General features: G+C 40.9%; 1 protein-coding gene across 2 annotated transcripts in view; it reads right to left on the bottom strand.

Annotated features, from left to right (window-relative positions):
* DIAPH1 (diaphanous related formin 1) overlaps positions 1-26,793 on the bottom strand; it is a 94,125-nt gene that overhangs the window by 8,928 nt on the left and 58,404 nt on the right. For both annotated transcript variants that reach the window (XM_043984515.1, XM_043984516.1), the window contains exons 19-27: positions 13,002-13,097; positions 10,638-10,732; positions 5,354-5,455; positions 4,851-5,090; positions 4,583-4,712; positions 3,403-3,527; positions 3,021-3,185; positions 2,793-2,928; positions 180-266 (exon numbers count right to left, since the gene is read on the bottom strand). In XM_043984515.1, the coding sequence (XP_043840450.1) occupies positions 180-266; positions 2,793-2,928; positions 3,021-3,185; positions 3,403-3,527; positions 4,583-4,712; positions 4,851-5,090; positions 5,354-5,455; positions 10,638-10,732; positions 13,002-13,097 (1,176 nt within the window). The remainder of the gene's footprint in view (positions 1-179; positions 267-2,792; positions 2,929-3,020; positions 3,186-3,402; positions 3,528-4,582; positions 4,713-4,850; positions 5,091-5,353; positions 5,456-10,637; positions 10,733-13,001; positions 13,098-26,793) is intronic.

Genomic DNA, 26,793 nt, shown 5'->3' on the forward strand with positions numbered 1-26,793 from the left:
TTTCTCTAGGTGAAGAAGATTCAGGTAGGGGGGCTTCTTTATTCAGACTGCCAATACTTGCTCTCTTCATCAACAAATTAGTTTGGCCAATCCTTTCCCAGTGTGTAAGCTTTCTGCCCTTAGCCCTGGAACATAGAAACCTGACAGTGACATGAGTCACTCCAAATGCCCCCACTCACCTTGTCTGGGTCCTCTCTTCCTTCGGAATGCTGCACCTGACTGTAGGGCTTCCAAGAGACTGTCCATCACACCAGTCTCATCACCCTCTGGAAGGAAATGAAGTAGGATATGGAGTGACTGTTTTGTATGCTAACAACCACTTATTTCAAACAGCCTGGGCTTTGTCAACACCCCACCTCCCCTTGCCTCCCCCAATAAAAAAAATGAATTGTATTTGGCCTCTACTGCTCCATATGCTTCCAAACCACAATGAGAGATGGGAGTAGAAAGGCAGAAGGGCCTGAAAAATCTAAATTATGCAAATTTACACATTACCTCAAGGTTACTGAAATAAGAGGTTTCAGCAATGAAATCTCTTTAATTAAGGAGCACTACTTGTCCCTTACTGGGATCTTGGGTTATCAAGGCAAACAGTTGGGTTTTTTTCCTGCAAGGTATACCCCACCTCCAGCCTCATTCCTCTCTCTTAGCCAGCAGCAGGACAAAGAATTGCTGATCTTTAAGGCAGAGACTAACATTAAAATGGCAGAAAGGAACTGAAACTCCCTTCCCCCAACCCCCCAAGGTATTCTGCTTAGATGTCTGCAGCAGGGGTCTGTGTTCCTGTTTGCTGAGGAAAGACAGGCAAGAAGCCAACAAATAAATGGTCAGCTTCCACACAGGTATCAACCCCTTATGACACCAGCCCCCCCGCCCCGGGAGTCATATTCCACTTAGGCCCTCTTGCATATACTGAACAATCTCTGTGGGTACACAAGGAGTTAAAGTAGAATCCTTGCTCATGGCCCAGGTCTGTTTCCATGGCAACAACTCCTGGGTGGTGAAACCTGAAACTGCAAAATCCCCAGGAACAGCTGTCATTTCCAAGGCTCTGGCTAAGTGTTCCAAGCGCCATCTGCCTGCTGAAGACAACCAATGCAGCTGACCTATATTCCAGCTCAACTGCTGGTCAGAGGATGCCAGGGCACGGGAAAGCCGCGCCCCCTGCTGACTGGGCTAAATCCTAACACCACTTGTGTGCCAGGGATATTTACTGGATCGAAGGGTTGACCTAACTCTCATCTTACCCATCAGAAAACTGAAGTCTCAAGAGGGTGATAGCCCCCAGGCGATACTGGTAGTGAAAATGCTAGGATCTGACCCAGTCTTCTGATTCCCAAATCCATGTTGTTTTCACTGTAGATGTATTCGCCCACCCTCCAGTACCTACAATGTCCTAGGAAATAAGCTTCTAGTTCTGTTCCAGTCCACAGACAGATATCAGAGGAGGGGATTAAGACAGACCACCTTCTGTAACCCTCAATTTATAGCTACAATAGCTGGGATGCTGAAAGGCAATGAAATTAGTTGGGCTGAGACTTGGGCATAAGCTTTGTTACAAGACTATAGGCTGAAAAGGGGCAAAGAAATAGGCTGTTATTGTTTCTTCCTTTAAGCCAGGCTGTCACAGGGGTTTGGGTTTGTATTCAGTAAGTGCTAGGATGGAAAAGGTCCCAAGGGAAAAATAATAACTCTCTAAAAGCAGTTTCCAAACAAATCCCAAAGAGACCTGGATGGTACAGGACCAGGAAAAGCCAGTCTTTCTTTAAAAACAAAACAAAACCCCTAGCTTTTAACAAAGCAAAAACTGCTCAGTTTCTCTGAACTAGTTTAACTTCACTAGGCCTGGAATTTCAGAGGTATAACCCATAACCCTCACTTGGAAGGAAGAGCCTATGGGGGTAGGGGGAAGATATTAAGGTAATTCAGTTGGATACTGATAAATGAAAATGTTAAATTTAAATTTAACAGTTAAATCTCTGCAGTTAGCAACATGAGCAGTCAGAGGTGGGGGGAGGGGAATAGGAAGGGAATCAGGAGCAGGAAAGGAGCAGAGGCAGGAAACAGAGGGGCAGTAATTGAGGCCATATGTTTCAACAAAGGAATGCTTCTGGGAGAGGAGGGAGAGGAGAGAGAGAGGGAGGGAGGGGGAGAGAGAGAGAGAGAGAGAGAGAGAGAGAGAGAGAGAGAGAGAGAGAGAGTGTGTGTGTGTGTGTGTTCTTGAGCCATATGTTTCAACAAAGGAATGCTTCTGGTAGTAAGAGACAGATACTGCCTGGGAAGAATGTGTTATGGTTTGCAAATCCATACTTTGTCAGTGTTCTCAAGCTATGGTGATGAGGAGGGCTGGGGGGAGAGGGAGAGAGTTGGGAACTAGGGGAGGGGTGGTATTGCTGCCACAAAGGACTTGGCAGAGGCCTAGGAAGCCATCTTCGAGACAATGCATGCAGAGAGGTCTGCAAGGCTGAGAGGAGAGCAGAGGAGCTCCTGAATAGGTAGAAAGCAAGAGTATGTATTACAGTAACACCAAGGTCACCTAGTAACAAGAAAAACTGAAAGGAATCAGGTTGTACAATTAAGAAGGAAGGTATAGAGACAAAAAATCTAAAATAGAAGAAAAAACTAAAAATCTAGCAGAGGAAGTCAGATCAAACACAAAATGGATCTGAGGGACTGTGCCAAAAGCTTAGTTATTCAGAGTCCAGCTCAGAGATCAGCCATTTCTCTGCCCATACTGCACCTCCTGAACATCCTCACTGTTTCACCACCTATCCCTTGTTCTCCCTTCATACCTGCATTCATATCTATCAGCTGTTCTCTCTTCTGTTGCTTCTCTAATCGTTCTTTCTCGGCCTTCTCTTTGGCTAGCTTTGCTCGACGCATCTTTTCCTCGGTCTCCCTTCGTTTCTGGTTCTCCTTGACTGCTTGCTATAAGTAAAAAACATTATTGTTAAGCAAAGTGAACTAGTCTCTGGGAGAAAAACCTCTACTAAGGCTTCTTGGTTTGGAGGTCTGCTTACCACAAACATATTCCTGAAATTGTTTAAGTCCATGAAGAATTCTTCTACAGTCATCTTCTTAGGATCAAAGAGGAAGTAATCTCCTAGTTCCTTAAAGAGGGTTTCCATGTTAGAATGCATCATCCGCAGCTTGTTATATTGTTCCTGGGCATCCTTTACAAAGCTGTAGGACCAAGGAATAAAGGACCAGAACCAAGAAACTAATAGTTTTGCTCCTTTAGACTCTTCTGCAACTACATACTCCCAGAATAGAGTGCATCTCCTATTAGCCTCAAGAGACCTCACTAAAGTGTGTTCCATACTCCAATTGCTGAGCCCCATGGATATCTCCCATTCATGCCCCATTGAGTTTTCCCCCTCTTTATACTGCTTGAAAGGATATGGTCATTTTTTCCAAAAACTTGTCATTTTCATCAGTGGCAGGTGGGAAGTTCTGAACATCTCGTTCTACATCTGAAATTTGCTTCTTCATTAGATCCAGGTTCTTCTGTAAATTCTCAGCTGAGACTGCATGAGATGGATGGGGTAACAATGAACTTATAGCTTCAATGAAAAATGAATTTACAGCCCTGAAAGGATCTTAGCCTAGGTTGGAAGCTCTTCAAGCTAGTGAGTTTCCCCTTCCTAACTGCTTCGGATACTGAAAGAGGGGGGAATTTAATTTAACATTCCTTGATATTTGGCCTAACATTCCTTTCAATTCCTCTAATGTGTGCAAATCTTATCTCTCCATTAAGATTCTAAGTACCTTTATGACTATAATTGTGTCATGAACTTATATGGCAAATCCCAACACCTACAGTGCTAAAAAAATCAGAAATGATCAATACATACTTGTTTAACTGAATGAACAGAGTTCCTGCCCCATGGGCCCTGTGGTTTTAGCTTGTTAGAGGAATGGGGTTTAGGAGTAAGGAGACTTGCATAGAAACACATAGCTAGGGCAAGTGTTGCCTGTGTGATATATTGGATTACTTCCATTTTCAGAGAAATGGAGTGGCAGAACCAGCTTTTCCTTCAGCAGAAGGCTATATTTTCGGGCAGCTAGGTGGTGCAGTGGATAGAGCACTGGCCCTGGATTCAGGAAGACCTGAGTTCAAATCTGACCTCAAACACTTGACACTAGCTGTGTGACCTTGGGCAAGTCGCTTAACCCCAATTGCCTCACCAAAAAAAAAAAAAAAAAAAAAGAAAGAAAAAGGTTATATTCTCTCTGCCTTCTTCCCAGATAGTGATGTCTTAACTTCTGCCAAGAAAGTCTGTTTTCTGAATGGGAAAACCAAGAGAGTCGAGGTCTTAGATTAAAAACAAGTGCCTTTCCTCTAGATGACTATCTTTTCATCGTGTTGCTAAATATTCTCAATTTTATACACAGAAGCCCCTCTCTCCACTTTATATTTTCACTACGGACTCATGTAGCCTCAATATCACCCCCAGACCTAAATGAATTAATTTGTTTAAGACAATACACTCTACGACCACATAACCTCTACTTCCCTCTCCAAGAAGATACTTGCCAGCCTCCTATGCCACCTCAGAGTCTCTCCCCAGTCTGTCCTCACCTCTGCTAGCCTTCTCCACATGGGTCAACTCATTAGGAAACTTGAGGACCTCAGGGTAGTCGTTCTCACACATTTCAGCCAAGAAATGCAGCAGTGTCATCTTCTGATCAGTGGACTTGGTGTCACGAAGCTGAGAATAAGAATGTCTGTGAGCATAGGATAGATCTGAGACCAAAACCACCCTCAGCAGATTGGAGCCCCTCCTATTTGGCCCAAAGGACTTGAAACTTGCCCTGGTCTCTCTCTCTGTTCTATCTCCCATTCTCACCTTGCAGAGGAAGCTAATGTTGAAGCCAAAGGCACCAGCATTTCTGGTGCCAGCATTCATGTAGTTGCCCACGAGCAGAGTTATTTCCAGGAGGCTAGAAAAGTTCTCACTCTTCCGTACCTCTTCACAAGCAGCTGTTACAGAAACAATCTCTGGCTTGATATTTTCTACCTGTTCATTGAACTGCAGCTTGAAGAGTATAGCATTGAGTCGGGCTCGAAGGCAGGGGACGGTGCCCATCTGGTGGGAAGAACAAACGGGTTAGAACATAGCTAGGCAAAGAAATAGGAGCAGGGAGAAGATGGGGGTAAGGGAGATAGGCTTCAAAACCATTGGTTGGGAACAGAATCCCAAAGTGGGGTAAGGAAAAAATACCAAACCCAGGTTTAATACAGAGCAAGGCTAAAAGGGGGGAGGCAATGAAAAGGTCACTCATAATGTATGTGTGTGTAGGTGGATAGATACAGATAGACGGACAGCTTCTCCACACAGGCCTTACTCACCACTACACCAAACTGTTCTGATTCAGCCAGATCATCATATTCATCTTTGAGTTCTGACAGCATCTTTAGCTGCTCTGGCTCTGGCATCTGCTTAATGAGATTCTGAAAGAAAGAAAAAAAGAGAGAAGGAAAAAGAGAATAGGGGGAGATAGAAAGAGAGAAAAAGATATTTAGTCTACCTCATTGTGGCTGAGCATATCTCTTAAATTGTCCTACTGATCCCATTGAATGTCCAAGGATCAATGTGGGAAAGGGGCAGAGCCAAGATGGCAGAGAGAAGCCAGGAAGCTGCCTGAGCTCTTCCAAATTTCCCTTGGAAACAATGTTATATTAAGCTTCTAAATGGATTCTGGAGCTACAGAACCTACAAAAAGACAGAGTGAAACAATCTTCCAACTTAAAGTAACCTAAGACTTCAGGAAAGGTCTGTCTCACCTGGGTAAAAGGGGAACATAGGGGGCAGCTAGGTGGCACAGTGGATAGAGCACTGGCCCTGGATTCAGGAGGACTGGAGTTCGAATCTGGCCTCAGACACTTAACACTTACTAGCTGTGTGACCCTGGGCAAGTCACTTAACCCCAATTGCCTCACCAAAAAAAAAAGGGGGGGGGGGGACCATAGCACAGTGCAGAGGGTGTCTGGGCAAGCCAACAGAAGGATCTTAACCATAGAACACATCAGCAGCTAAGAACCCTCAGCTCTAGGTCAGCAAGCTAGTGGCACAGCAGGCCAGTTTTGAGACCAGTTTTAACACAGAAGGCAATCTTCCAACTGGAGTATCTGCTACACAACAGGTACAATTAGGCTGGGCCACCCCAGTGCAGTGAGCAAGCTGCAAGCCACTGAGGCCTCCGAGCAGAAAGCCAGTGATCAGACCCCTGGCCCCCAGCAAAAGAAGCTTGGGATAGTGCATGCTATACTTCAAGAGCAGAGCTCAACTTTAAAAGATATGAAATAGGCTAAAATATGAATAAGAAACAGAAAAGAACCATCACCATAGAAAGCTACTATGGCGACAGGGAAGACCAAAACACAAACTCAGAAGAAGACAACAATGTCAAAATGCCTACATTTGAAGTCTCAGAGGGGAAGAGGAATTTGTCTCAAGACCAAAAAGCCCTCTTGGAAGGGCTCAAAAAGGATTTTATAAATCAAATAAGAGAGGTAAAAGAAAAATTGGGGGAAAAAATGAGAGTTATGCAAGAGAGTAAAAAGCTTTGAAAAAGAAAATAACTTCTTTAAAAATACAAATGGAAAAGAAAAAATACAAATGGACAAATGGAAAAGGAGGTGCAAAAGCTGTCTGGGGAAAATAATTCCTTAAAAATCAGAATTGGGCAGATGGAAGTTAATGACTCTATGAGACATCAGGAAGCAGTAAAGGAGAATCAAACCTCTTCAGAAAAACAACAGACCTGGAAAATAGATCCATGAATGACAATTTAAGAATTACTAGACAAGGGCCACGATCAAAAAAAGAGCCTGGACACCATATTTCACGACAATATCAAGGAGAACTGCCCCAATTATCCTGAAAGAGACTCCTAAAGGAAAATTCCAAGGAATATTGTATCCAAATTCTAGAATTATCAAGTGAAGGAGAAAATACTGTAAGCAGCCAGAAAGAAACAATTTAAATATCAAGGAGCAACAATCAAGATTACACAGGACCTGGAAGTTTCAACATTAAAGGATCAGAGGGCTTGGAATGATATTCCAAGGATCAATGTGAAGGACAACCAGAGGGCAGATTGCCTGCCTAAACCAAAAAAATTTAAAAAAAAAAACTCTAAAAGAGTAACATCCTATTTTTTTGTTCTTTGGTTTTTTTGGGGATGGGCAATGAGGGTTAAGTGATTTGCCCAGGGTCACACAGCTAGTGAGCATCAAGTTTCTGAGGCTCGATTTGAACTCAGGTCCTCCTGAATCCAGGGCTGGCGCTTTATCCACTGCACCACCTAGCTGCCCCCAGTAACATTCTTTAAAAAAAAACCACTATGATCAAGCTGGATTTATGCTAAAAAGACAGCTCAACATTAAAAAAATAATAATTAGCACAATAAAATATCAATAATAAACAACAAAAATGTGAAGTGGTAATAGATGCACAAAAAGCCTTCAATAAAATTTAACACTGATTTGTGATTTTTAAAAAAATATTTTAAATAGGCATGGAGGGGGGCAGCTAGGTCACACAGTGGATAAAGCACCAGCCCTACATTTAGTTCAAATCTAGTCTCAGACACTTGATACTTAGTGGCTGTGTGACCCTGGGCAAGTCATTTAACACTCATTGCCCTGCAAAAAAAAAAAACAAGAAAAAGAAAAAGAAAAGAAAAATAGGCATAGAAATAACAAAAAACCCCAAAGCTAACATTATTTATAATAAAATAGAATGAAAGCAGGATGCCCCCACTTGCCATTTTTTGTACCAATTTTGGAAATATTATTGATAGTAATAAAATAAAAAAATAAATTGAAATTTAAAACGGCAAAGAGGGTATGATAGGATGACTTAGAAAATCCAAGAGACAACAAAAAATAATAGCTTCACCAAAACAGAGGATAAACACACACAAAATTACTAATATTCCTAAATAAAACCACTAACCTAGAAAAGTTATAAAATAAATACCATTTAAAACATACTAAAAATTTGGGAATGAAATTACATGAATTACTTTTTGCTTGTGGGGTAAAAAAAAAATACAAACAAGAAGAAAGGTACTTAATGTGAAGTACAGAGCCCCGTGATTTTACTGACATGGAGAAGACACAGGAAGAGAATTGCCCTCTACAAAAGCAGGTAGGGGCCTGAGAGGTAAAACAATTCCAAGGTCAGTTCTCTATCTACTGCAATATTCTGCTTCTATATTAATACAGCAGGAGGGGCTGGAGGAGGGGACACAAATTTATCTGCAGATTTAATGCCAACCAAAATATCAATTAAATTAGTTAATATTAGAATTAAATAAAAAACTTAAATGGAAGAACCCAAGATAAAGAACATCAAGGAAAATAATGAAACAAAACAGAAAGTGAATTAGCACCATCAAATTTCCAATTATACTATGAAAGGGTAATTATCAAAATAATCTCATACTCTGTATAAATCGGAAAAAAAAACAAAACAAACCAGATCCCTCAAATAGATCAGAAAAACAAAATTCAGAACCAAACGCATACAACTGTCTAGTAGTCAATAAATCCAAGAACACAAATCACTGGGGAATGAATTCATTATTCAACAAAAACTGAGGAAAATTTAATTGCAATTTGATGAAAAAATGGTAACAAATTTGTACCTTATATCATAATAAATTCCAAAAGGATAAATAATTTAATTACAAAATGTCATATTTTTTAAAAAGTAAAGCAGTTATAGCCATAGCCTGTGCAACTGTGTATGGAAAAATAAATTAGTCAGTCATGACTCAAAGGAAATTATAAGATGCAAAAAGAGACAAATTTGACTCTATGGAAATAAAAATATTCTGCACAGCTCAAAACACTGCATGTAGAAGAAGCAGGACTGGGGAAAGTCTTGCGTTAAACTTTCTGATAAAAAATATGAAATATTTTTTCCTAATGATGCTAACACTAAGGACACTGCTAAAAGGGGAAAAAAAGACCTGGCTAAACAGAAATATTCCTAGAAACATTATTTGTAATAGCAAAAAACTGAAAACAAGCTTCGAGTCCACAGTGTATGGGGAATGTTTGAATAAACTTTGGTATGTGAATGTACATGCTAATGGAATTTTCAAAATACATTTTGTCTTTCATTTTTACATCACAATCATTTTAACCTCACACCCAACCCCCAAATGAACCCTAGGCATAGTGGAGTGAGCAATGAGCTTGGAGTCAGGAAGACCTGAGTTCAAATTTGGTCTCAGATACTTAATTAGCTATGTGACCCTGGGCAAATCACTTAGTCTGCCTCAGTTTCCTCATCTGAAAAATGGGGATAGTAACAGCACCTATTTCCCAAAGTTGTGTGGCTCAAATTAGATAATTATTAGAAAGTGCTTAGCATAGTGCCTGCCACATAGTAGGATGGACACATATATGGACATGCATACATACATGTATATATGTATAAAGACATGTGCATTAGCTATCATTAGCCCCATTTTCCACCAGCTCCACTGCTTTTGGACTTCTCTAGAACTCCCTATCATGCCCCTGACAGGTACCACTCCTCCTGTGGCCCCACTTTTCAGTTTCATTTTGTGGGTTGTGTTCCCCCATTAAATTATAAGCTCCTAGAGGGCAAGGACTGTCTTTGTTTTTATTTGTATTTGCATTCCCAGAATAATGATCTGGCATATAGTAGGTATTTAATAAATGTTACTAACTGACTGGGCCTGGAGTCAGGAAGAACTGAATTCAAATCTGCACTCAAGATGTAACTACCTGTATAACCCTGGGCAAGTTACTTAACCTCTGCCGGCCAGAGTTTCCTCAACTGTAAAATGGGGATAATAATAGCACCTACCAGGGTTGTTGTTGGGCTCAAATGAGATATTTGTAAAGAGCTCAGCACTGTGCCTGGCACTTAGTAAGTGCTTAACAAATGCTTGTTTCCTTTCTAGCTTCCTTCTAACAAAGAAAAACAAGGAAAGCAAAAACATGACAGTGACCATATCTGACAATATATGATAATTCTTTCCTCATTGTCATAAGAGGAGAAATGTTTCATTATTTATAATATAAGAGCTTCAATGGAGCTTAAGTTTTTCATAGTTTGACTTTCTCTTAGGGATTCTGAATTGATATAGGTGCAATAACAATGTTTTTCTTTTGGCTCTGTTTATTTCTCTTTTCATCAGTTTAGACACCTAGTCCCAAGTTTCTCTGAATTCCTCAATCATTTCTTTGTTGTGTAATAATATTCACTATAATTCAGTATTATTACTCTATGGCAGACAACAAATAAAGGATGCAAAGAAAATATAGGAAGACTTAGTTGAACCAATGCATAGTAAAGAAAGCAGAACCAAAATAACAATACATATAACCAAGGCCTTCAGCTACATAAAAAACCCAACATTAAACAACAACAAAAATTAATGTTAACCACACTGGAATTTTAGGTTAATAAAAATATACTCTTTTAACAGAGTAGTACATAGTTACATGTACAATCACTTTGGTACTGTTTTCTTTTTGTATTTTCTCTTTTGCTCTTGTTCACATATTTCAATAGGTATGAAAATAAAATTATTTAAAATTAAAATTAATTCACCAGACCAGACCAATACTGCTTTATCTTACTCACCTGCACCATAGATTCTGTCAGAACGGCCTCATCCACCTCCAAGATGACAGTTTTGATCTTCTGATAGGGCATACGAAAAGAACCCAGGAAGATTGCTGCCAGAAAATGAGAAACAAAATGTTCCTTCCATTCTCTTCCTCTTCCAATCCATCCTATATACTGTTGCCAGAGAAATCTTCCTAAAACACTGCTTTTATCATGTCATGATTCTGGTTTAGAAAACCCTTTTAATGGCTCCTCACTGGCTATAAGATAAAAATCCAAACTCCTTGCCCTGGAATTTCAAGATTTCCATGATCAACCCCAACCAATCTGTTCAGCCTTAGTTCCCATTGCCCAATTACATTAACCTTTCATTACAGCCAAACCCATCTTTTTTTTTTTAATTTAGAATTTTCTCCAAGTTACACATATAAAAAAATTTTCACATAGATTTTTAAAACTTTGTGTTCCAAATTCTCTTCCTCCCTCCCTCCCCATCCCCCCTAAAGAACTCAAACAATTCATTAGTCAGGTTGTGAAAGAAAACAGACAAAAAAAACTTGCTAGGTGGCACGGTGCATAGAGCATCAGCCCTGGATTCAGGAGGACCTGAGTTCAAATCCGGCCTCAGATACCTTACACTTACTAGCTGTGTGACCCTGAACAAGTCACTTAACCCCAACTGCCTCACTAAAAAAAAAAGAAAAAGAAAAAAAGGAAAGAAAGAAATTATACTTCAAGCTGTATTCAGATACCATCAATTCTTTCTCTGTAGATGGACTGAATTTTTCGTAAGTCCTTCTGATAGCATCCTGCTCATCATTTCCCACAGCACAATAGTGTTCTATCCAATTTCATCCCACAATTTGTTCAGCCATTCCCCAATTGATGGGCATCACCCCAATTTCAAATTCAACTTTTAAAAAAAAATCTTTCAGGGGGGCAGCTAGGTGGCACAGTGGATAAAGCACTGGCTCTGGATTCAGGAGGACCTGACTTCAAATTCAGCCTCAGACACTTGACACTTATTAGCTGTGTGACCCTGGGCAAGTCACTTAACACTCACTGCCCCGTCAAAAAAAAAAAAATCTCTTTCAAGATACCAATCTAGTGGTGGTATTGTTGCTAGGTTGACAAACCCATCTATTTGCTGTCTCCTAAACATCCCTTCCCCACCCACATCTTTGCTATGGGAATGCTCTACTTCCTCCTTTCTGCCTTTCTAAATTGTGTCCATTCAAGTTCCGGATCCAATTTCATTTGCCAAACTACATGATCTCTCCTCACAGCTTTTACTGCCTATATTACTTATTTGGAAATTATATTATTTGGTGCTATCTCTTGTAGTGCAAGAGAGTAGAAAGAACACACATCTGGAAACTTGGGCTCTAATTCTGGATTCTACATATACCAGCAGTGTGACCATGGACCAATCACATGCCCTCTATGAGCCTTGTTTCCTCATTGGCAAAATAAGGAGAATAATCCTTAGGTGATCCCTCACAGGCTTATTGTGAGGAAATCAGATGGAAGATGCTGTGCATGTTGTAGAGTTATACTGCTTGAAAGCAAGGAGTTGTATTTTTTGTCTTCAAATTCTTAGTTCCTGGAATGATGCCTCACACAGCCTAAGTCTTCATACATGCTTGTTGAATTGAATTGCTACTTTAGTTTTTTCCTATGTGAATGTTATGGGTCTTTAACCACACTATAAGCTCTTTGAGCTCAGTAACTGTCTCTCATATTTACTTCTTTGTGTCCCATGCAGTACCTAACATGATGCCTTACATATAGAAAAGTGTTCAATATTTCTTGATCATGCAGTCTGAGATCAGTCAGGTATTACATGTATGCTCATTACAAAACTTTCCATCATGTACACAAATCAATTTCTATCCTAAACTCTAGCAAGCACTTTTCTTATTTGCTTTGTAGTGAAATTTCTGACCCCAAAATCCATTTTAAAAGCAGAAAGGATAATTAGTTTGAGCACTAAGATAGAACAAACCTCAAGGATTACTTTGGGCTCAACCAGACTGAAATTAAGCCAATGGCTCAAAAGAAAGTTTCTCCAATACAATGAAAAAGACAAGGATGTGAACTAGGCAGATGGGAAATTCCAAATGCAGAATCACAGTATCTCAAAGACAGCAAGGACTCAGAGGCCACCCCTAGTCTACTTGTGGCCTGGAAAAAAATGTCTTCTCCCATATCCCTGACAAGCAGTCACCCAGGTTTCAGTTAAAGGTATTCAGGGAAAGGAAGGGGAAGCTCCTGAGACAGTACATTCTGGACCACTTTAATTATCTGGCACAACGTAACCTGAGTTGCTAGGAAGCTATTTCCTTTCATCTTGCAAACGTGGATCACAGTTCTACTTACAGAGATTTTGGGCTGACTTTGAATCCAACACCTTCAGCTCTTTTACTTTTTTCTTCTGTGTTGTCTTTTCTTCTCCACCTTCCTGATCCTTCTTGGCTGAGAGAAAGATTAGAAAGGTAGGATTAACAATAAGCCAAATTCCATCACTGAGAAGTTTCAATTTACAGAATAGCTCTGAAGCCCTGGAGAGATTACTACTGCCCTTGTAAGGTGATGCCTCTGATACAAGAGATCCTGGAAGTGATCCCCCCCCCCCACCCCCAAGGGACTCTGTAAGTATGGTTAACCTACAGAAGGAATCCTAGTGCCAAAATATCAACTTGTTGTCCATAAAACATACTGAAGGGGAAAGAATGACTTCTCTGTAAATATGATTTCACTTTCCCCATTTCTAAACACTACTCAGCTTTCCAAATGCAGGTCAAATCCCATCTCTTACAGGAACTTTTCCTTGACTATACACGAGCCTAAAAGAACCCTCTTATCTTTGAATTCTTACTGTATTCATTGTTTGTAACAGCAGTCTGGCAATTAAAATACCATTACTATAATAGCTCTTAAGTAGCTGTCTTGAAAATGTCTTTAAATCCTATATATTACTTCTAAACTCTGCATGTTCATATTCTTTCTATCACCAACTCAATTCCAGAATCTACTCCTTCGTGGCAGGTTCTGCATTTTCTGTTGCTCTCTGTAAGCATAGCAGGCCCTTAATAACAAAAGATATTTATAGGTTTACAAAGTGCTTTACATTGATCTCATTTGATTCGCACAATAACCCTGTGAGGGACATACTAGAAATATTATTCTCATTTTACTGATGAGGAAACTGAGGTTCAGAGAAGACAAGTCAAGAAACATTTGTGCCAGGCACTGTGCTAAGTAAGCACTGGGAATACAAAGAAAAGCAAAACCAGTCTGCCCTCAAGCAGCTCACTGTCTAATGGGGAAGACAACATGCAAACGATATCCATACAAGATACAGACAAGGTAAGTGGGAGGTAATCTCAGAGAGAAAGGCACTGTGATGAGTAAAATTAAATACGTGGACACCTTATTTCTGTCCCAAGTGAAGGGAAAGCTAGTTAGGGTTTACTTATAAATTAGAAGCTTTAGCACCAGTTTTAGGCATTAAGCATTTATTAAAGCATACCAAGTATTAGTAAAAAGAGAACACCTGGGTCAGAAAGTTAAGAAAAGGCCTATCAGGGGCAGCTAGATGGCGCAGTGGATAAAGCATTGGCTCTGGATTCAGGAGTACCTGAGTTCAAATCCAGCCTCAGACACTTAACACTTACTAGCTGTGTGACCCTGGGCAAGTCACAACCCCAATTGCCTCACAAAAACAAAAAAAAGAAAAGAAAAGGCATATCTAGCCTAGAGTTCCAGCCTATCTTGGTTCTTCCTCAAGTCCTCCTCCACCAGCTGGTTGGAGAGATGAACTAACAGTCTAAACTCCTCCTGCGTCCCGAGGAGAGGCTGTCCTTACACACTGCTTCAAGCTAATTGACTAGCATCACCAAAATCCATTGGTTCACTGGACTTGAGGGTGGCCCGGTGTTGAGGTCAGAGTCTACACCCCCTGAGATCCAGTATGTCAGGTAGGTGGGGTTTCAATAAAGTCAGTTTCAAGTGAGTCAATCAGCAGAGTCAGTCAATCCAATTGATCCAAATCAATCCCCTTGAGCTGGGGCCTTTGGGCGTTGGCAAAACCCATCATTTTCTCACAGCACTAATATTGAAGGAAGCCAGGAAAGGCTTCTTGCAGATCAAGTGCAGGCAGTATGGTTAACAGCAAAGAACACCAGTTCTAAATCTAGGCTCCTACTGTTACCTCACTTATCCTGGGTCTGAATTTGCCCCAACTCACACTCCTAGTGTCAAAGAAAGGATGCAAACCCAAACCTTGACCCCCCAGTCCAGTACCCTTTTCACTATACCACGATCTTGGAACTGTTTTGTAATCATACCATCATCCCCAAATATCCACCCTGCCCCCACCAAAAACAAACAATTCCATTACACTAACATACCACAGTTTGTTCAGTCATTCCCCAATAAAAAAGGTACCAACTTTATTTCTAATTTTTTGTTACTACAAAAAGGCTTTCTATGCATATTTTGGCATATCTGGTGAGGAACTATTGATTAAAAATACCTAAGGAAGTGTACAAGAGGCCTGAGAAACACTTGGGAGAGGAAAGCATAGAATCCAAGGGATTGTGGAGAACACACAGATTGGTCTCTCTCTCTCTCTCTCAGCACTCTGTCATTTTGGTGTCCCTGAATTTCTGACAGCTTACAGCTACAACAGTGTCAGTACCTGTGTGTTTGGCTATAACTCCTAATCTGCTAATAAGGAAAAGGTCCAAGATAGTGTCCATAACAGTTCTGAGGGATATCCTCAACAATGACCCTGTAAGTCACAATTATTACTGGAACTGAAAATTCAGAAATCTTCCAGATGGTAAAGCACTTAAAACAATAGCTTTGTCACTGCTCAGACTCCAACTTCCCATTTCCATCAGAGCAGGAAGAGCAACCTTGTACAGAGGACTCCTGTCATGCCTCAATGATAATGGCATCAAAAGAGGAAAAGCTGAGTAATTCTAGTTCAAGAAATCACGAGAAGTCTCCAAGGGACAGAAGTCCAGAGATATGTGGCAACAGTAAAGAGAGGAATTTTATTTGAGAGTTCCTGCCAAAGCCCCAAACAGCCTGGGACTCTTCCAGGGCCCACAGTGGAGAAGAGAAGCCTTGCACCATCTAGCTAACTCCCTGGCAATATCTGGAGTAACATCACGGTAGAGATTTCCAGCTGCTGAAGCCCTGACCTATAATCTGTATGTGAAGTACTTTGCTGATAAGAGTACCAGCTCTTAAGAGCAATTGGCCAAATCTAGCCTCCCAGGCAAGCTTTGCTGATCCCAATGCCCTCCTCCTGATGTGTACTGCTAACCTTGCAAGGGAATCAGCTCCTAGCCTGTGCACTCCTGGGGCTAGAAAGCAGAACACTTGCTTCAGTGGCTGAAAGTCAGAATCACTGACCTACTTCTGAATAGTTTAGCAAAACCATGAAAGCAGCTTAGCTAAAGGCTTAATGTCCTCAGCTCATCCTCTGAACCTAAGCCACTCTTTAGGAATTATATAGGTTAAGAAAATGGGGAGGGCTAGAGTTCAGGGATGTGGGACCTATACAGCCTAACAACTACCCTAGTTATAATCTCTGCTTTAGTCTAACCTCCTACTCCCCAAAGATTTCACTATTATTTATCAAAGCAATACCATGAGCCTTAACAGCACCCAAATTACAAGCACTGCTGTGCTCGGCCAACACAGCAGGCTCACACAGTCTCTCACAATTGGGACAATAATATCACCAAGGGAATAGGGGACAGCAAAGGATTAGGGAGGTAGCAGGAGCCCAGATATTACACAGGTGATAGGCTAAAGCTTCTGTGGACATGATGACCCCCCCCCCCCTTTTTGGTCCTAGGTCCATGGCAAAGAACTCCTAGCTTTGATTTACATATAATTTTTCAGATTTTAGAGAACATGCTTATAATCATGTTAGAGGAGGAGACTCCACCTTTTTCTTTAGTAATGTCCTGATCTCTTCTATATCTCTCACCCTCCCCAAATATTCCAGTCCTTTATTCTACCACTTTCTCTGTGGAAAACTACAATGGGAGACTACCTCAATGTGAACAGGGGATGTCTGGGTTAATCCCTTCTGGGATCTCCTAAAGGAATTCAATCCCTGATTTTTCAAGGCATTTCTGACTTCCTACACTACTGACAAAAGACAAATCTCCTAGCTAAGCCTGCAATTCTTTAAAAAAAAAAAAAAGCAAGCCCACTCTGAGCCCCTCTACAACAAGGCCCACTGCACCTCTCCAGAGGAAAGAAGAGAGGGTTTGCCACAGAATGTGAACTCCTGCAGGCATCTAACTGGATAGAGACACTGCTGTGCCAGGAGGCATTCATCAGTTAAACACCTCCCTGCTTCAGGCTTTTCTCCTTTGGTTGCCCAGGAAGCCTGCTGCCTGCAGTGAGGTGTGTCCCTGATGAGCAGCAGCTGAGCAGAGGAGAGGCAAGCTTTGCCTCAGCTTGTCTCCCTCTCCTCCCCCTCCCCACCCCAGGCTCCTCCCTGGCCAAGTCCTTTTTTTTTCTGCGTCACAAATACAAAATGGAGATATCCAAGGAGGAAAACAATCTTTATAAAATGGCTGAATGCAGCAGAACCAGACAGCTAAAGAGAAGCACAAGGACACCCTCTGCTGTCCAACCTGGGCACCTACTTTCCTTTATTTCTCATTCTGTGCTTCACCCCCACTCCCAACTTCACTGAGGAGAAGCTAAAGCACAGCACACAGACACATTTTTGACATGTACCCTTCAAAAGAGAGTTGTCAAAAGGGCTCAGAGACTAGAATGTCTAACTCTCAGGCCATCGCTTGGTCATGTTTAGTGTTAACAGACTTTCTCTGAATCCACAAACTGGAAAACAGGCTAGCCCAGAGACCATAATTCTTTCATGATCTAATAGCCTCTGGGAGCACCAGGGTCCACACCTTCATTTCCCCAGGAATTCCTGCCCCGGGCTCCTCTCAATGAAATTTACAAACAGGAAATGGGGGAGTAAAGAATTACCCAACATCCTGGAAACAAAATCTTCAAGGATTTGCCTGAACTGCAGGTGGGGGTGAGTCAGCAGAGAGGACTCAGGACACTGAGTGAATACTGCTGAGAACAAATTTAACCTTCTGCATCCTGGGACTGCAAATGTAGCTAAAGGCACACCAACTCCCACCCCCCAACCCCGGCATAGTGAACAGAATATTGAACTTGGAGTCAGGAAGACCTGATTTCAAATCCCACTTTTAATACCTACTAGCTATCTGACCATGGACAAATCACTGAACTCTTCTGAGCCTCAATTTCCTCATCTATAAAATGGGGATATTATCTTTAGCATTCTATATCATTGGATTGTTGGGAAATTGGAATGAGATAATGTAAGCATTGTGCTGTTGTTTAACTTTAAAATGCTATATAAATGACAGTTACTTCCACAATACCTGTCCTGCTTGGGATAATGACATGACAATGCCTAGGAACTCAGTATGGGAATGCCCTTAGTTTCCCTGTAACACAACTCCCCAGAATCTAGCCAAGCACCTCTCTGCTAAATGGAACAATAAAGAAAAGAAGAGAATGGGTCAAACAAGTATGTTTGGAAAAAAAAAGTTTTGAGTCAGTATTGTGAGTGGTTTGTTTCCACTGCCTAGAGAGTCCCTGCCTTGGACTCTCCTAAAGCAGAATCAAGTGATAGCACCCCCACATACAAGCCTAAAATCAATTTGAGAAATAGAGACAGTGCCTTGAGATCAGTACCAAGACACTACCATGGGTACCACAGAACAAATAGTCAGGAGCTCTCTATAGGAACGGAGGACCTGCCACTGAGATCAAAAGGACTGTAAGTGCTCATGGATCTGATCTACACGAAACAAGGAGATAAGGAATAGGATTCAAATTCCTGGTTCTATTCTTCATCCCTTGGACACAGATGGAGGAGCCAGGGATATCTGGTATATTCTTAGCTTCAGACAAAAAACATGGAAAGAAACAAGGTAGTGTGCCTGCTAGAACCAGCGGCCTTTTCTACCCCCAAACAAGATTTCTATGACTAACTTCTCTGCCAGGTCAAACTCCCATCCCTCTCAATTTAATAGAATTAGAATGTTACAGGTAAGGGACATTACAGGGAGGGAGAGAGGAGAACTTACAGAGCTGACTCAAGCTAAGAAGCATTAGCAGAGAGTCCTGAGGCTAGAGGAGCCAAAGGTTACTAAGCAGGATTGGGGGAGCACAGAAGTATGTACAGATCGAAGAGAGCACCTATTTTTTTTGGCTGGGATCTCCAGAAAATAGATGATCATTCAGACAATACAGTTATTCAGTCTCTCTCTGATACTTTCCCAGCACACCCAGGGTGACTCAAGGAGGGAGTGCTGGGAACCACTCAGTATCAGATTTGGGTGGGTAGGAAATATTAACAGGTACTGCCCCAAGCAAGGACTGAGGTTTGTATCAGCAAAGGTGTGGATGAGAATAATCAGCTTATGTTATGTTAGGAAACAACAGGGCCAGAGGGCAGGAGTCAAGACTCAAAAGGAGACATGTGGAATAAAGCTCATTAATAACATTAATAAGATTGGCAGGGGGTGAGGGGATGAAGATCAAAGAGACCTAGTTCACAGCACAGTCCCAGGAAATTCCCCACTAAATTTATTTGTTTTAATTCAGGATTTTATTTTTAATTTAGGTCGTTCCTTTCTCAAATCCTTCAGGGACCTGAACTAAACACTTTCTCCCTTCCACAAGAATAAACAAAAATAGATTTCAAATGAGCTATAATAAAAAAAGGTGATAAGCCTACATGTTTCTAGATGATAGTAAGATGCCCCTATCTCATTCTTCTTTTCTCACACATGGGGCTCTGAAAACAGATTATAAATTTTCCATAATTCCTTTGTAACTAAGGGTCCTAAAACCACCCACCCCCATTTTATTCCCGTTTGGGAAGTCAGCAAGGCACAAGGCTTACAGCATGAAAAAAGGGAACAGATGGGGAGAGCACCCTGCCCCCAGCCTGGCCCTGCTGATGCAGCTGCTTGTTTTTGTCATAGTCCTGTTTTTTTCCCTTCTTTGTTCCTGAGGAGGAAGCCAGGAAGAGGAGGGGGGAGCGGGGGAGAAAGGGAGGGGAGAAGAGGGGTGCCTCGTCACTGCAGATACTGAAAATCACCTGATACTCTCCTCCAATCCCTAGCCTCTGACTTCATAATTCGGAACCTGAGCCAAAGTAGCTCAACTGCGCTCACCCCGTGGCTGAAAAGAGCAATGCAAGAGAAGAAAAAAAGAGGAAAAGAGCAGGGAAAAGTGTTATGTGGGGGGATTTGGAGCAGCTTTCCTGTCCTGAGGGGATCCTGGGGAGAAAGAATTAAAAAGTTGACCCTTTCCTGGGCTGACCTTTCCAAAAGGAGGTGTCCACGAGCCAGAAGGCAAGGATAGGACGACACAGGAGCTAGAGAGAAGATGCTTCTACACAGATCTTTACAACAGGCCTCCCCGACCCCAGGCTCCAATAGATTTTTGAGGACATTTCACTTGATTGCAGGAGATGGGGGGGAATCTGCACAATATAGCCCAGAGTCTCTAAGCTTAGCTTGGCCTTGCTCTCTTGTTAACTGGGCTCTCATCCTGCCCATGACAAGACAGAGACAGAATGAAGGTAACAAACACTTTCATTAGGAGGGAGGTGAAGTTGAGATAAAACTCTGCCCCTGACCCCAAGAATCCAGGGCTTCAGGGACAAAGCTAGCAATCAAGAAGGCCCCTGGCTTTTCATGGTGCTCTTCTAGCCATAAACCTAAACAGCTGAAAGATTCTAGTCAGTGCCTGAAATCCACAAATTTAAAGATCAAACTTAGGGGAAATTCTTCTTCAGTGCATGGGGAAACAACTTCTGCTTTGGATAGCAGTGGGGTCTTCAGACAAGGGACAAAGTTCACCACACGTTAATTACTTCATATTCCCCAAGCACAGTAGATTCTCAGAACTATAACCAATAAATCCTAAAGGAGGCTACATAAATGATGCAGGACTGCACTCAAACGCCTTATGAGAGAGGCTCAGTTTATGTTTTTAATGTCTGCAGTGCCTTAAAAGCTTCTCGGCAAACACAAAGTATAAATTACCTCAGGAAATCCTCAGAAAGTACTTTGTCCACCAGGAAAAACAAGGATTCTGATTGGGTCTTCTCACTGAGTCTTGGGAAAGCATACTGGATGTAGAGTTGGGAAGGCCTGGGCTAGAATCCTGCCTTCAACATCTACTACTGTGGGACTATGGGCAAATTCCAATCTCTGTAGTTCTCAGTTTCCTCATGTGAAAAGTAGGGATAATAATGCCTTTAATACTTCGGTTGTTGTAAAGCTCCAATGAAATAATGTATGTGAAGCACTTTGCAAACTCTGAAGTGCTACAGAAATATCAGATATTATTATTTTCAAATTGAGGTGAGAATAAAGGAGAGCCAAGACTATATACATCATACCTGGCCTCAAGTGTCAATATTAAATCCAGCCAGGCTGACCTGGTTGGCAGAACAGGGAGAAAGATGATCTGACAGACTCCCAGTCAACAAATGGCTTTAGAAGGAAAAGACTCCTGCTATAAAAACAAACTACATGACAAGTGTTTTAGGCAGGTAATTTCCCTATAGCTAATTCCATGCAACCTTGATGAATGGGTAGGCTAGGGCCATGCAAAAGCAATATGGTTTTATCAGCAAGCTTGTTGTTCTAAAATGTTCCTATGTGAGATAGTTATTACTAAGGCCCCCAGTACAAATATAAATTCTTATAGCAATGTCCTTCCTCTCACAAGCAGCTTTGTACTCAGGTATACCAACTACCACAAGATCATCAGATCTCTCTTCCCAAATCTTCATTTCACATTTCTTAAAGCCCTCCTTTTTCTTTCTAAACACATTTCTGCAGTTACTGTCTAGACATTCTTGTCCATGCTCAGTTATAAAATAATCCAAATAACATATGCTCATCTCCCAAACATTTCTAATCTCTTATGACTTCAACCATTCTGAAATGTTGCCATTTTTAAGACATATTCATTAATAATGGCTCTAACTACATCTATTTTCCAGCCTTGATTGGCACTTCTCATTTTCTTGTCAGTTTATTTTTCTGTTCTAGCCTGGCTCATGGAGTCCCTTCTTAGTCACTCAATTTCCTCTAAGCATTTTTTCTCAATGTTTGTCAAGCCACAGTCCACTTGTACTTCTTTAAAACTCCTCTATCTTCAGAAGGCCCATTTTGATTAAATTCCTTTTTTAGAGGGGAGATAAAAATACAGGAGTATAATATTCCTAAATAGAAACAAGCTCACTTCTTCACTCACAAAAATTTCTGTGTTGTTAACATCCATTCTCCAAAATGTCAACTGCAAAGAGGAAATGTGGATATTTTGTATACTTTAAGCATATGATATTGATAAAAAATGGGAACTCTGTGTGTGTATGTGTGTATACACACACACACACACACACACATTACCTAATCAAGAGAAATATTTAATCAGTATCAACAAAAGAAAATAGCTTCTGGAATAGAGAGAATAGAATAGAAACTAAAGTCATGGTGAAGTTAGCAAACCTCAATACAAACTTAAAAACTGAGGCTAGATGAGCTATGGAGATGTTTGGGTAGTCTGTTTTCCAGATTAGCAGTAAAAGGAAGCATCTTCTGACACTAAGTCTGGAGTATGTGGATAATGGTAGTTGTAACACAAGGTATAAATTATGTAGCCCAAGACACCTTGGAGTGGCAATATAGTGCCAACTGGGCCTACCTGCTGGGCTTTCCAAGGATTTCCAAGAATATGGAAGGCTCCTGGGGCAGGTGAGGGGAATGAAATGACAAATGGGAGAAGAAAAATATTGATGATCTGAACCATTATATGTTTGAGGTGGCCTAAATGAAATTCTGAAGAAAATATCTTAAATTCCATGATCTTTGGCTAAGCGGATAAAGCACCAGCCCTGGATTCAGGAGTACTTGAGTTCAAATCTGTCTTCAGACACTTGACACTTACTAGCTGTATGATGCTGGTCAAGTCACTTAACCCTCATTGCCCTGTGAAAGGAAGGAAGGAAGAAAGAAAGAAAGATAGGCTCCCAGGGCAGCCTATTCCAGTTTTAGATACCTCTGTTAGGATGATTTTCTTTACATCAAACCTAAATCTGCTTTTCTCTAAATTCTAGTCCTTACTTTTAGCACTGCCCTCTAGGGCTAAGCAGAACAAGTTCAATTCCTTTTGCAAGTGACAGCTCATTAAATACTTGGAGATCAATATTATGGTCCATACTTGCTCCCTACCCTGTCCCCTCCAGATCTCCAGTTGTTTTAATTGATCTTTACATAGGGTTTTCATGAAGCCCTTTACATATCCTGGTCACCTTTCTTTGGGTACTTTCCAGTTTGTCAATGTCCTACCTAAAATGCGGTGCCAAGAACTGAACACAATACTCCAAATGCACTCTAAGCAGAACACGATATAGCAAGTTTAGCACCTTCCTACCCCTAAGATCACAGTAGCTTTTTTGTCTGGCATACCAATCAATAAGCATTCATTAAGCTCCTGCTATGTACCAAACACATGCTAAACATTAATGACACAAAATGAGCTTCCTGTCCACTCAAGATCTTTTTAGGACAAACTTCAAATCAGTCCTCTACTCCTAATTTGTATTTATAAAGCTGATTTTTTAAACCCCTGTTTCCTGGAGGACACTGAACAGACTCTAATTTGCCAGTTTCTTTTAACTTAACTATCCCTCAATGGCCTAAAGTATTTTCTGACAAGAAACAGAACATCACACAGCCTGGAGTTGGATAATGTCTCTGGAATGATTGCATCAGACTCTGTACTAGAGAAACAAAACAGGGCTAAATCAGTAATGAAATTGGTGAAGTTTGCCACCTGGTGGTGAAAACATGAAGTGCAGTCTGCATCAGGCAAATTTTAGGTACTGAATTATTTTAATACTTTAAGAATCTGCGATTTTGACTTTGAGAGTACTTCCCTTTTAATAATGAAGACCAAAATCTTTCCATAATTTAGGATATGGTCCTCAAAAGTTGCAGCAACCAAAATACTCTTTCTTCAGTCAACTTCATGATGAGTCCCTCCAAAACTTAGCTAGGCAGGGCCTTGGACCACAGACCATTCCTAGGCCTGTACTCAGAGTTTGGTAGGTAGCTTGCCAGTGTTTATACTCTGCTAGCATAACCTTTAAGAACTCAGGTCACACCACAATGAAGTACCAGAGTAGGATTCTAATGGAAAAAATATTGAATTACTCAAATTTTAAACGAATGGAGACAAACTGCCTTTTATCTGCCAGCATGCCTCCTTTAGCTATCCTTGCTGGTGGTGAGTTTGTTGTGATAATCAGATATGAACCTGCTCACCAGTGTGTTTGACTACCAATGCTCTTTCCCCCTAAACCCCAGCCCTACCTATACTCATTCTCAAACACATATCCAGAAACAACTAAATTCGTGGAGGGAAAGAATGCAACTCAGAACTAAAAACAGGCAGAGTAGCCTGAAAAGCTGTTACCACTATAGAAAAATGTTGGGATAATGACTTAAAATACAATGACAGAGAAGCCAGGAAGTTGCCTGAGTTCTCCTGAGTTTTCCTCAAAAACCACATGAAATCAAGCCTCTAAACAGATTCTGGAACTACATACAGAACCTACAAAAAGCCAGAGACACAAAACCCAATGACAGCTTTCAGAGGCAGACTACACAGGGAACAACAAGCAGAGTTAGAATCACAGAATTTTGAAACTAGAAAGGAATCTTCTAACTTATGTTTCAAATCTCTTGTCTTTTCCAAATAAAGAAACTAAAAAACTGGAGGAGTTAAGTGATTTTACCAAATTCTCACAGATCGACAGTGGCCGAGCAAGGACTAGCACCCAAGTCTCCTTACTTCTTGCCCAAGACTCTTTTCATTACATGTCACCACCTCTTTATGGCTCAGTACCTATGTTCAGGTGTCTCCTGCCTAAAAGAGAATTTAGCTCCTATAGGATAAAGAAGAATAAGGAAGAAAAGAATAAGATTAGCGACATCTATTAGAGCAAGATATGTACATATCAGGTTGAGTACAAAGTCCCAAAGAAGGACCCATACAATGGAGGTGGATGGAAGGAAACTGAGGAAAGGATATTTTTCAAGGTCTACACTTCCTCCTTAGGAAGAATGGTTCTAAATGTTCCCTATAAATATGTTGGATCTGAATAGATACTGGGCATCAAACAGCAGAATTTCTGGAAACCTATTACCGTCTGTGGCACTCTTTTAGAGGTAATATTGAGCCTAACACAAGAGAAAACCAACTAGAGAAAAGAGAAAAGAACTAGAAATTATGGCAATCTTCCAGTTCTTTCATTATTATAATTCTGGTGGGACTATGTATTCTGGTAATTATTGACTGCTGAGTCAAATTCTAAGCCTTCCAGAGACTAAATAATATATATAGGGCTGGACCATCTCAGGAAGCATTCCTGGGAGCCTGATGGGGGATCAGTATTTTTTGTATTTTTAAATTACAAGAGAAGTATCAAAAGGGGCCTGACACCCTAAAAATTATGCCTAATATGAAATTCTGCCAACTTGCTATCCAGGAAATTTGTCTAACTTCTTTTGTGTAAGTAGTCTGACTCTACTCCAATCCAACAGACAATTTGATTGGAAAGACAACCTACAAATAGATAATCCCACAAAACTGGCATAAATAGGGAAATGAAGTCCAGAGATCTGAGCATAAAAGCACACTGTCATGCCATGTCCTTACAAAAACCTTGATCCTAAATAAATATCAAGTCTGCAGATTTAATGGAATACTCTCTATTGGGAATGGAACTGGTTAGATGCCACCTGGTGGACAGGAAGGAGAACACAGGCAAGAAGAAAAGTGAGGACTCCTTTTTTGAAGGCTCCTTTCCTACTCTGGACCCCTTTTGAGGACTGGTTAGGTAACCCCCAGGAAGCTGCAATAAGGAAGACCTCACAGCTTTCTTCCTGGTTTGTCCACCTTTCCCTAAAGATTACCTTAGGCCTCTGGAATGAGGAGATACCACAGCCTTGCTTACTGTGGAGCTGCTTTAAAAGACCCAAACAGGATCAGAGGATCACTGGTCAAAGCTGTAAGGGATCTCAGATGCTATTTAGTCTGAACTCCTCATTATACAGAGAAGGAAAACTAAAGCCAAGGGAAGTTAGATTTTAAGTAATTGAGGGAACAAGAACGTCACAATTTCAAAAGTCAGGCTTCAGTTAGCCTGACTGGACCTGCTCTTTCTATCATTTCATAAAACAGGAAGTTTACACGTTAGTTTGCTAAATGTCAGGGGGTACATGTGTATGATAAAACATTGGCATTTGTGTCTCTCAACCACTGCTGGAAAATTTAGGAGAGTGGACATGAGAAAGAGATTTGCTTACTTAGCTTTCACTCTACTCCCAACATACAATATATATATTTGGTTTTCAGCAAATAGAGGAAAACCAAATGGTCCTGGGACAAGCCTAATGAATTAGGGAAAAACCTAGAACTAGAACAAACAATACAATCTTTGGAGGGCATAGGGCAAATCAAGTTCTATACCTTAGGATTACTGTGCCAGGGACTTTTAAAAATTTTGTTTTCTTCTGTTTTATTTTTGTCCTTCCCTCAGCCTAAGGGGCTTACAACAGTCAATATTTTGTCAAAAGTTTGCTGAACTGGGGCAGCTGGATGGCGCAGTGGATAGAGCACCGGCCCTGGAGTCAGGAGTACCTGGGTTCAAATCTGGCCTCAGACACTTAACACTTACTAGCTGTGTGACCCTGGGCAAGTCACTTAACCCCAATTGCCTCATTAAAAAAAAATTTAAAAAAAAAAAGTTTGCTGAACTAACTTCTCATAAAAAGTCTCATAAACAAACAGTCTCATGACATTTCTGGGATAATGATGTTTAGTGTTCCCTCTAAAACCATTCAATAAGATTCACTGGAAGATATCTTAGACAAAAGAAGAAAATTAAATATTAATTTCACTGGGAGTCATGGAACCTACGTTCTCAAAGATTATACTAAAGGGGCAAAAACTACCAAATTGAAGAGGTTTTTGGAATGAACCCTATGACAGATTT

The sequence above is a fragment of the Dromiciops gliroides genome, chromosome 2 (assembly GCF_019393635.1).
Source record: "Dromiciops gliroides isolate mDroGli1 chromosome 2, mDroGli1.pri, whole genome shotgun sequence".
In the NCBI taxonomy this organism is placed as follows: domain Eukaryota; kingdom Metazoa; phylum Chordata; class Mammalia; order Microbiotheria; family Microbiotheriidae; genus Dromiciops; species Dromiciops gliroides.